The 12183-nt window shown below is 41.5% G+C and overlaps 1 protein-coding gene across 1 annotated transcript in view; it reads right to left on the bottom strand.

The window, feature by feature from the left end:
- LOC120857784 (deleted in malignant brain tumors 1 protein-like) overlaps positions 1-12183 on the bottom strand; it is a 66815-nt gene that overhangs the window by 14568 nt on the left and 40064 nt on the right. The window contains exon 6 of the mRNA XM_040233520.1: positions 412-732. Coding sequence (XP_040089454.1) covers positions 412-732 — 321 coding nt within the window. The remainder of the gene's footprint in view (positions 1-411; positions 733-12183) is intronic.

Here is a 12183-nt window from a genome sequence, read left to right as displayed (position 1 = left end):
TGTGAGTATAATGAACTATGTTTGCCTGCACCTCTCTTGCATCCCTTCTTACAGCTGCGCTTGACTGACCATCTCAAAAAGAAAACAAAAAGTGACTATGATGAACTGAATTCTTAGAGGTCCAACCTGGAAGTTGTACCTGCATGAAACATTTAAGCTCACCCCCCTGCCTCTTATGACACATCACAGAGACTGGAGGGACCAGTTACTATGGGTCTGGAGCCTTTCTCTCTAGGGACAAGCATGTCCTTATGTTGCTTTGAGCACCTAATGTTCAAGGAATCATTGTGTGAGTGGAATCTTCACCCAGGTACATTCTAAAGGCTGTGATCCATAGTCTCATAGCTACTCTGGGAATGAGAGTAAGGCTTTTCCTACTGGGGATGTCCTCCAAGACCAGACAAGACTTACCTGAGCAGACTGCTCCAGCATCCTGGTCATGGGAAAGGCCCTCAGGACGATAATCTTTAAGAGAAGGATAACTGCACACTGTGAGCAGTGACTCTTTCCCCTGGCAGTTAACAGAATGAAACCAAATGGGGCCAATCCCTGGTCCAAAATAAGCCCCTCCAGGAGCATCAATGGCAGCTCCACACCCCAGCTGTCTGCACACCACTTGTGCCCCCTCCATGTTCCAGTTGTGATCATTCACTGTGCCCCATTCTCCTTGGTGCTTCACTTCCACTCTCCCCTCACAGCTGTGGGCTCCATCCTTCAGCCTCACCTCCAGAGCTGCAAGACAGACACAGACACAGGACATGGGAGAGAGTTTAGGAGATCATGTAGTATACTGACAAGTATAAAAAAAAGAGAAGGTTCTGATGTCTGAAAACAAACACTTGTAAATAGCACTTGCTGACTTCTGTGATATAAATACTGCCACCATGGCCAACGCGAAGCTCCCAATGTGCCATCACTGAACCTGGAGTAGGGAGGGAGGCACCAGGTATTTTTCGGGAGCCTGTAGAACCAGCTCCAGGGACACCACCGAGGACAGGTCTTCAGAGACTCTGGATGCTGCCCTCCCTGTAGATGTGCCCAAGCCTTCTAGGGCCCAGCTTCTCTGTCTCAGTTACAGCTCATGGCCCAGGATCCAGGGAGGAATCCTCCCTCTCCTTCCCTGTCCATAGGGAGCTCCTCATCCAGCTCAGGAACAGAGGGCTGGGGTAACAGGCTCTAAATGCCCTGGATGTTTCTGTTACCTGTGTTCACATCCTTGTGTAATCCCCATGCTCAAATGTACCTAGTATCATGCATCTAACAAAAGAAATTTGCCTAAGTCACTTAAGAGATTAAGTTTCAAGATGACTCTGGTTCCTCCATCGTTGATCTATCTTACTTCCTCTCTTGCTTTAATGAAACCAGCTGCCACGTTGAGAAAACTTATTGAGAGACTCACATGACAAGGAACGGAGGCAGGACTGTAGCCAACAACCAGCGAGGGACTGAGGCTCTCTGTTCAACAGTCCACCAAGTTCTGAATGCTGCCAACATCCAGGTGAGTATGTTTGGATGATCTCTATCCCTGGTTGAACCTTCAGATGGTCACATCCTTATGAGAAATCATGAGTCCGAGGACCCAGGTAAGCCATGTCCATTCCTGGCCCACACAAAATGTGAGATACTAGGTATTTACTGACTTAAGCTGCCAAGTTCAGCACTAATTTGTTGCACAACAACATATAACTAATATAGGATTTCTTCCAGAGTCAGAAGACAGGGAGTGAACAAGCTGGAGGTTTATACTTGAGCCTTCTCTGCTTCATCCAGATGAGACTTCTTCCTGTGTGACCAGGCTTGCTGCCGGGTCCCACTTGAAACTGGAACCCAAACCACCTCTCTCTGCCACATCAGGTCTCACCCAGTGTCCCAAGCTCCTGCCTTCCTGTTGGGAACTGAGAAGTGAGTTTCCTGAGACCTTGAATCAGCTCCATTAGCTTTGAGTTCGGGTCAGGAAGTGAGATTTTTTCTTAAAATCTAACATGATGTGGTCCCTGGGGACCACGCACACTGCTCTGGTCTCCGCTCTGCCCCAGGCGCTCTCACTCTGGAAACAGAAGCGGTGTATCACAGAGGGAACATCTGGGAAAATGTTAAACTAGAGAAGATCCTGGTGTGTAGATGGCTCAGGCCAGCGCCTACCACAAAATAGCACAGACTGGCTGGTGAAACAGCAGAAATTCATTTATTTTATCAGAGTGCTAGAAGCTAGTAAGTCCAAGGCATGGTGCTGGCAAGACAACGCTCATCCTGAAACGGCTTTCTTTGGCTTTCAGGCCACAGCTGCCTCACTGAGTGCTCACCTGGCCTTTCCTGGGACATGTGCACTTAGAGAAAGAGAGGGAGGCCTGTCTCTTCCTTTTCCTGTAATGTCACCTGTTAAATTAAGTCCACATCCTTCTGACCTTAATTAACCTAAATTACTTCCTAAAGGCCCTATCTCCTGCGGTCACTGTGGGGTTAGGTCTTCAAGATATACTTTATGGAGGGTCACAGTTCAGTCCATAGATTTGCAGAGGTTCATTCTCAGAAGGAAATAATGATAAAAGGGGAGGAGATGAAAGAGACAGTAGATGCAGGGAGATGTCCTGTAATGCTTACTCAGATGTTTTAGAATCTGACACTGAAGTGACAGTAAAGGATTGAAATAGGATCCTGAAAGTTCATGAGAAGCTAGTTTTATTAATAATAAAATTATCTAGGGATATTGGTTCAAGATGGCAGCATAAAAGGACGAGTGTTCATAACCAAAAATAGACTGGCTGGGTGGATGAAAACATGTGCATGTATGCACTTCCACTTACCACGTCTCTCTATTTAACTGCCTGATTTGTATGCAATTATTTTATATTGTTAGGTTAATCATGTTTCTATTATAGCTTGCAATTGTAATTATCTTTTTTTTTTTTGGTCTGGCTATTGATTGTGATAAACATATTTTGCTATTGTTATATGTAGCTATTATTCATTTTAATACCACTGTTTCATGATTGATTAACAGAAAGTAGTAGAATTCTGTATCACCAAAACTACCATTTAAGAGAAAAACCTTAATCACTTTTTAAAATCCAGATGCATGTTAGAATTTATCTTGGAATTTTTTGAAAAATACAAGTGTCCAGGTATATTTTTTTCTCCAAAGCTTCAGATGTAATTCTAGTGAGCATCCATGTTTAAAATGACTGGACTATATGATCTTTTCCTAGTTCATTTCACTTTTTCTATTTCATATTCAGTGCTCTCATTTCACTTAGTTTATGTCTGCTAATTTTTCCATCTTTTTTTTTGGTGTTCTATCTGAAGCCTTTAACAGTTGTAATGGGAAAGTTCATATAGATAATGTATAGTGTGGTAAAAGAATCCACCTGCCAACACAGGAGATGCAGGACACAGGTAAATCCCTGGGTGGTGAGGATCCCCTGGAGGATGAAATGGCAGCCCACTCCAGGATTCTCGCCTGGAAAAATCCCATGAACAGAGGAGCCTGGGAGGCTACAGTCCATAAGGCCACAAAGAGCTGGACACGCCTGAGCTACTGAACACAAGCCCATAATGTAATGCATATATTTTAGAAAGCTTTTGAGTTTTTGCTTAGTTAAAACATTTATGACATTTTGGTTCCACTTGCTTGACTAAATATGAATAGAATGCTAGGTTTCTAATTTATATTCACTCAAAGCTTTGATATAGTTCCATTTATTCTGGTATTCTAGTATTACTGCTAAAAGTCTAGAAAGCATATTATTTTAGTGATTTTTAAAAGAAATTTGAATGAGGCTTGAAACTTCCAATCCAATCTGAAGATACCATGTTAAAAAAAAGGGAAATTAACCATGTTTTTTAAAAAACAGGAAAATTAACATGTGATACAATATTACTAACCAAAGTACAGATTTGTTCAAATTTTATAAAATTTTATGCTAGTGTCCATTATTTGTTTTCACATATTGTTCAATATTTAGTTGCACTGAGAGGTTTCAGCTGCATGAAAAAAATTCTGATAAATTTTCTTTTCATTTTTTTCTGTTACAAATATTGTCTAATTTTCCTGGTTATGGCTTCTTAGATACACCCATTATTTAAAAGTGGATGCTTAATTTCTAATTAAGTAACCCCAATGTAACTTCAACTACATAGGATTTTTAGGGTATCATTGATGCTAATTTCTCATTTTGATATTAATTTCTCATTTAAAGGCTTTCTTCTCTTCAGTCACTCTCTGTATTTTTTGAGTCTTTTAAGTTTTTTGAGGATTTCAATGGCTAAATCAAAGATCTCTCCTGGTAAATGTCACATTGCACTTGAAAATATGTGGGTTATTTTCAAATGTTTTTAACATAATTCCATTGTGATAAGAGAACAGACTCTGTATGATTCCAATACCTTTAGACCATAAAAGTTTTGCACCTTGTTTTATGCCCCTGGATATGTTCCAGTGTCTCCTGGTTTATAGTATCTGGAAATTTGAATAGATTTTGTATCCTGTTGTTGTGAAAACTGTGCAAATCTTAATTATGTTGAATTGGGTCATAGTGTTTTTCAGGTCTACTACATCATTCTACATTTCTGTTTATTCATTCAATAAATTTTTGAGAGTTTGATATTTAAACTTCAACTAAAAATCTTAATTCATCTAGATAAAAAATGGTAATATATAGTGGAACTATATGTGGGAGTATGTCAAGGCTGTATATTGTTACCCTGTTTATTTAACTTATATACAGAGTACATCATGAGAAATGCTGGGCTGGAAGAAGCACAAGCTGGAATCAAGATTGCCGGGAGAAATATCAATAACCTCAGATATGCAGATGACACCACCCTTATGGCAGAAAGTGAAGAGGAACTAAAGAGCCTCTTGATGAAAGTGAAAGAGGAGAGTGAAAATGTTGGCCTAAAGCTCAACATTCAGAAAACTAAGATCATGGCATCTGGTCCCATCACTTCACAGCAAATAGATGGGGAAACAGTGGAAACAGTGTCAGACTTTATTGTTTTGGGCTCCAAAATCACTGCAGATGGTGACTGCACCCATGAAATTAAAAGACGTTTACTCCTTGGAAGGAAAGTTATGACCAAACTAGATAGCATATTCAAAAGCAGAGACATTACTCTGCCAACAAAGGTCCATCTAGTCAAGGCTATGGTTTTTCCAGTGGTCATGTATGGATGTGAGAGTTGGACTGTGAAGAAAGCTGAGTGCTGAAGAATTGATTCTTCTGAACTGTGGTATTGGAGAGAACTCTTGAGAGTCCCTTAGACTGCAAGGTGATCCAACCAGTCCCTCCTAAAGGAGATCAGTCCTGGGTGTTCATTGCAAGGACTGATGCTGAAGCTGAAACTCCAATACTTTGGCCACCTGATGCGAAGAGTTGACTCATTGGAAAAGACCCTGATGCTGGGAGGGATTGGGGCCAGGAGGAGAAGGGGACGACAGAGGATGAGATGGCTGGATGGCATCACCGACTCAATGGACATGAGTTTGAGTGAACTCCGGGAGTTGGTGATGGACAGGGAGGCCTGGTGTGCTGCAGTTCATAGGGTTGCAAAGAGTCGGACATGACTGAGCAACTGAACGGAACTGAACTGATATGTAATTTTGTTGTATATTTTCTGAGTCTCCTATAAATGTGTTATCATACTCTCCTAGTTTAAAATATAAAATGAAAGAAGGTTTCAAAAAATAATAAAATTATCTATTGGGAGGCATGTCTTGTGCTGTTAATGCAGAAAAAGTAAGAAAATGTTTCTGCTTTCATGTAGCTTTTACCTAGTTGATGACACAAACAAGGAAGTACATGATTTCATTACTGTGTTAAGTTCCAGACCTCATAAGTTTAGACCTCATAAGACTGGAACAAAAGGTCAGGGCAATCTAAGAGTAAATGGAAATTCATGGAGTGGGTAATCTGCATTTGCTCTGAGGGCTCTAGGTCTTTCAGGAAAGTGTGTGGTGTTTCTTGTGGCCCTTGGTGTGCAGAAGGGCTTCCCAGGTGACGCTAGTGGTAAACAATCTGTCTGCCAATGTAGGAGACATAACACGTGAGTTTTTCATTCCTGACTCTGGAAGATCCCCTGGAGGAGGGCATGGCAGCCCACTCCAGTATTCTTGCTGGAGAATCCCATGGACAGAGGAGCCTGGCAGGCTACAGTCCATGGGGTCACAAAGAGTCGGACACAACTGAAGCGACTGAGCATGCATGCACGCAAGGTGGTAAGGAGACATAAATCAAATCGGAAAACCACTCCCAGAGGAGAATCCAGCAGAAGGCATTCTCCACAATAAGATGGCAGTTAAAACAGGCAGGTTTTGCACAGAATTAGATTCAGAGTTTGAATCTCTGGTTTGTCTAGGTAATATCCATTTCTGCACTTGTATGAAGGTGGCCCACTATTGATAATACCAAAAAACCATGAAAAAGTATCTATGTATTCCTTTCTATAGTAAATTACCTTCATCCAAGTTTTCAGTTATCTTTATAAACCATTTTTATAGAAAAAGTGACCAGTATATTGTCAAAAAAGAAAAGTATATCAATAAAATGGTCCATGAACACAAACCAAGAGAAACAACTGAAGTTGAAGCAGAGACTTCTCATATTCAATGTATCAGACACTAGGCTGTATATCTTCCACATATACCATATTTAAAGAAATAAAAACACTGTTGAAGGATCTTCAGAGGACTAAAAAGTGCACAGAAAAAATTTTAAACTAAGCTTCTATGAATGAAAAACACACTTAAAATTACAATGTTTGCATCAAATTAACCTCAGTAAAACATAGAATCAGTGAATTTTATAATAAAGCAGATGAAATCATCAGGAATACTACTGCATAGAGCAACAAAAACATGAAAAATCCAGAGACAAAATCAGAGATAGAAAATGGAGCGAGATGTTTCAAATAAGTTAAACTGACATATGGGCATAAAGAGAGAGAAAGAGGCAGAAAAAGAGAGACACAAAGAAAAACAAAGAATTGAACAGAAGAAATATTTGAAAAACATTGGCTGAACATTTTCCAGAACTGATGAACGATATCAAGCCTTAGAGTGAGAAAAACAGGGCTACCAGTGGCAAAAAGAAAAAAACTCAAGGACACACATAGAGCGCAATTAAATTCCAGACACTTCAAGAATGTAAACATCATAAGTGTTTAGTGATATATAAAATTCTCTTATTCTGAGTACATGGAAATACTAATAGTTCTTTGCCTTCTTGAAAGGAAACATAACCATGTAATCTGACTTATCCAATGAAGTGTGAGAACAAATGATGTCACTTCCACATAGAAACATTTAAGAGTCAATATACTTTTCTACAATAACAAATCCTGTTTCCTTGTGGTGAAGTAGTAGCATAGTAATAATAAAATGATGAGGCACTAAACAATAGAGATACATGAGTAATTATGACAAGCAGATTGAAAAAACTAAGATCATGGCATCCGGTCCCATCACTTCATGGCAAAAAGATGGGTAAAAAGTGGAAACAGTGACAGACTTTATTTTCTTGTGCTCCCAAATCACTATGGACAGTGACTGCAGCCATGAAATTAAAAGACGCTTGCTCCTTGGAAGGAGAGCTAGGACAAACCTACACAGCATATTAAAAAGCAGACACGTCACTTTGCTGACAAAGGTCCATCTAGTCCAAGCTATGTGTCTTCCCAGCAGTTATGTGTGAGTGTGAGAGATGGATCATAAAGAAGGCTGAGCACCAAAAATTGATGTTCTTGAACTGTGGTATTGGAGAAGACTCTTGAGAGTCCCTTGGATAGCAAGGAGATCAAACCAGTCAATCCTAAAAGAAATCAGTTCTGAATATTCATTGGAAGGACTAATGCTGAAGCTGCAATACTTCGGCCACCTGATGCAAAGTGCTGGCTCACTGGAAAAGACCCTGATGCTGGGAAAAATTGAAGGCAAAAGGAGAAGGGAGTGGCAAGGAAGAGATGGCTGGATGACATCACCAACTTAATGGACATGAGTCTGAGCAAACTCTGGGAGATGGTGAAGGAAAAGGAAGCCTGGCCTACTGCAGTCCATGGGGTCGCAAAGAGTTGGACATGATCTAGTGACTGGACAACAGCAAAAGTAGAGCAAAGGTAATCAGGGGATATAAACCACTATGAGTGTTAAATCCCATAGCACTCTCAAATCTTTTTATTTTTAAGTATATCTTAACTGGAGTTAATATGAAGATGTTATTTTTCTTAAAATTATAACATTAGAAGCTCCAGTATCACACAAACTACAGCATCACAGAGTCCATTTTATTTCAGATGCTGATTTATCAGAATAAGGCAAGGACTCCTGCAGTGTTTGCACGAGATTTTCTGCATTTGAAACCATAATGAAGACATTGTGACAATAAGGGATGTCATTTGAAATGCTAAGAAATGGCTTCTCTTAAAACAAAAATTCCTAACCGAAGCGCAAATGCCCTTTGAAAATAGTTACTTTGATAGTAATACTGTAATAAAGAGGATGAAAGAAAACTTTGGAAGAGATGAACAGATTTATGGCATAGATTGTATTCATGGTTTCACAAATGTATACTGATCACCAAATTCATCAGGGGTAAATACTAACTATGTACAGTTTTTGTAGGTCAACTTTACATCAATTAAGTAGTTTTTACAAAGGAAAGAATTGTTTTCTTAGCAACTTCAAGAGCATCATTAAAGTTTTGCTAAAGGTGAGATTCATCAAACATGCTGATAACAACTGGAAACATCTCTGGCAAATTCTGTGACCACCCAATCATTCTAATTTCCACCTGGCGTGTGTGTTCAGCAGTCATATCTGACTCTGTGTGACACTATGGACTGTAGCCCACCAGGCTCCTCTGTTCATGGGATTCTCCAGGCAAGAATACTGGAGTGGGTTGCCAGGGTATCTTTCTGACCCAGGGATTGAATGCATGGCGTCTCCTGCGTCTTCTGCTTTGCAGTCAGATTCTTTACCACTGAGCAACCCAGGAAGCCCTATTTCCACCTTCAGTTCAGTTCAGTCACTCAGTTGTGTCCGACTCTTTGTGACCCCATGAATTGCAGCACGCCAGGCCTCTCTGTCCATCACCAATTCCCAGAGTTCACTCAAACTCACATCCATCGCGTCCAAAAAACCATAGCCTTGACTAGATGGACCTTTGTTGGCAAAGTAATGTCTCTGCTTTTGAATATGCTCTCTAGGTTGGTCATAACTTTCCTTCCAAGGAGTAAGTATCTTTTAATTTCATGGGTGCAGTCACCATCTGCAGTGATTTTGGAGCCCCCCCCAAATAAAGTCTGACACTGTTTCCACTGTTTTCCCATCTATTTGCCATGAAGTGATGGGACCAGATGCCATGATCTTAGTTTTCTGAGCTTTAAGCCATTTTTTTCACTCTCCTCTTTCACTTTCATCAAGAGGTTCTTTAGTTCCTCTTCACTTTCTGCCTTGGCTCAGGTCCAATACATTTAGACAGGATATGGTTTTTCCAGTAGTCATGTATGGATGTGAGAGTTGGACTGTGAAGAAGGCTGAGCACCAAAGAATGGATGTTTTTGAACTGTGGTGTTGGAGAAGGCTCTTGAAAGTCCCATGGACTGCAAGGACATTCAACCAGTCCATTCTAAAGGAGATCAGCCCTGGGTGTTCTTTGGAAGGAATGATGCTAAAGCTGAAGCTCCAGTACTTTGGCCACCTCACACGAAGAGTTGACTCATTGGAAAAGACCCTGATGGTGGGAGGGATTGGGGGCAGGAGGAGAAGGGGACGACAGAGGATAAGATGGCTGGATGGCATCACGGACTCGATGGGCGTGAGTCTGGGTGAACTCCGGGAGTTGGTGATGGACAGGGAGGCCTGGCGTGCTGCAATTCATGGGGTCGCAAAGAGTCAGGCACGACTAAGTGACTGAACTGAACTGAACTGAGCCCTTATTACGTATCATTTCAGGTTCTCTTAACTTCATTGCCCTTAGTTTCACTTCAGCTTATGTGTTGTAATTGTCAAACTTCAGATTTTCCTGCAACCTCAACATCCCCACAAATAGGTTGTGAGCTCCCCACCCTGGTGAGCAGGTGCACCAGTGATGAGGTGGTCCCCTGCCCAAATTCCCATCTTGTCCTCCCCAGTGACCTAGTTATATTCAAATGCACCAACGAAATCCCCTAATGCTTTTTTGTAGTGTAACTACACTCTGACTCTGGGTATTGTCACTTGTCCATGGGTCTTCAATCTCTCCTTTGTGTCACTGCTGCTTCATTGAGACTGTCTCTTGTCACTTTCCCCATGTACCTAATCTGATAATACTCTATATCTTTGAACATAATAAGCTGTATTTGCCTGAACCTCTCCTCTAACTCCTCTTGTAGCCACACATGTCTGAACATCTCATGAAAGAATACAACAGGCTATCATGATGAGGTCCAACACAGCAGTTGTACCTAAATGAAGCATTTGGGCTCAGCCTCCTGCCTCCTAGGCTTCCCTTTTGGCTCAGATGGTAAAGAATCTGCCTGCATTGTGGGAGACTCAGGTTCAATGCCTGGGTCAGGAAGATCCCCTGAAGAAAGGCATGGCAACCGTTCTAGTATTCTTTCCTGGAGTATTCGATGGACAGAGGAGCCTGGTGGGCTACAGGTCCATAGGGTCAAAGAGTTGTACACGACTGAAGTGACTTACTTTACTTTTACTTTTTTCCCTGCCTCCTATGACACACAACAGAAACTGGAGGGCCCAGTGACTATGGGCCATGAGACTTTCTCTCCGGGGCCAAGCAAGTCTTCATGTTTTCTTTGAGCACCTAATGTCCAAGAAATCACTCTATGACTGGAGTCCTCACCCAAGAACGTACTAAAGACTGTGATCCACATGCATATGCTATTCTCAAATAGGAACAGAGGATTTTTCAGCTAAATATCCCCTCCCAGACCAGACAAGACTTACCTGGAGCAGTCTGCCAGTCTGAGGGCCTGGGATAGGCCCTCAGGAAGGTGGTTTTTAAGAGGAGGATAACTACACTCCATGAGAGAAGATTCTGTCCCATTGCAGTAAATATACTGAAACCAAATGGGGCCAATCCCTGGTCCAAAATGAGCTCCTCTGGAAGCATTAATGGCAGCTCCACACTCCAGTTCTCTGCACACCACAGCTGCTGCCTCCAAGCTCCAGTTGTGATCATTCACTGTGCCCCATTCTCCTTGGTGCTTCACTTCCACTCTCCCCTCACAGTGGTGGGCTCCATCCTTCAACCTCACCTCCCGAGCTGCAGAGCGACAAGGGCACAGGAGACATTTTAGGAGACAATGCAGACGTATAGTGGTAATATTTAAAAATGAAATCTCTGACTTCTGAAAAAAAATCCTGTGTTCAGCATTTCTTGACTTCTATGCTATAAACATTGGCCAACTCTAAGCCCCCAGTGTGCCATCACTGAATCTGGAGCAGGAAGGGAGGCACCAGGTTTTTCTCACAAGCCTGTAGAACCAGCTCCAGGGACACCACCGAGGACAGGCCTCCAGAGACTCTGGATGCTGCCCTCCCTGTAGATGTGCTCAAGGCTACTAGGGCCCAGCTTCTCTGTCTCAGTTACAGCTCATGGCCCAGGATCCAGGGAGGAATCCTCCCTCTCCTTCCCTGTCCATAGGGAGCATCTCACCAGCTCAGGAACAGAGGGCTGGGGTAACAGGCTCTGAAGTGTTCCAATTATTCCAGCTGCCTGGTGTTCATGTCCTTATGTAATCCCCACACTCAAATGTACCTAGTAACATGCATCTAACAAATGAAATTTGGCAACAGGAATGAGATGTAATTTAAGAGATTAGATTTCAAGATGACTATGGTTTCCCCTTGTTGATCTATCTTGCTCTCCCTTTTGCCATAGCAAACTGAATAGAACACGTTGTATGAGAAAAAAAAAAAAAGGCTGCTCATTAATACATTAAAACCTAGCTTACTTTGGCTATAGTGATAAGAAATAGAAAGAAATTGACAAAGAGAAAAATCCTGAGACAGAGACTTATTTTATATTACCTCAAATTGCAAAATATCTGTGCTAAAACTGAAGTCACTAAGAACATGAGAAGCCAGCGTCATGTAGGAAAAACCTTAAATGTGCTAAGAAAAATTGCCAATCTAAAACTAGATTCAAAAATCACTTATTTTAAAAGAATAAAACCCTGGAAAGTGAC

This window comes from Oryx dammah, unplaced genomic scaffold, assembly GCF_014754425.2.
Source record: "Oryx dammah isolate SB20612 unplaced genomic scaffold, SCBI_Odam_1.1 HiC_scaffold_29, whole genome shotgun sequence".
In the NCBI taxonomy this organism is placed as follows: Eukaryota; Metazoa; Chordata; class Mammalia; order Artiodactyla; family Bovidae; genus Oryx; species Oryx dammah.
This window is presented reverse-complemented; position numbering and strand designations above follow the sequence as displayed.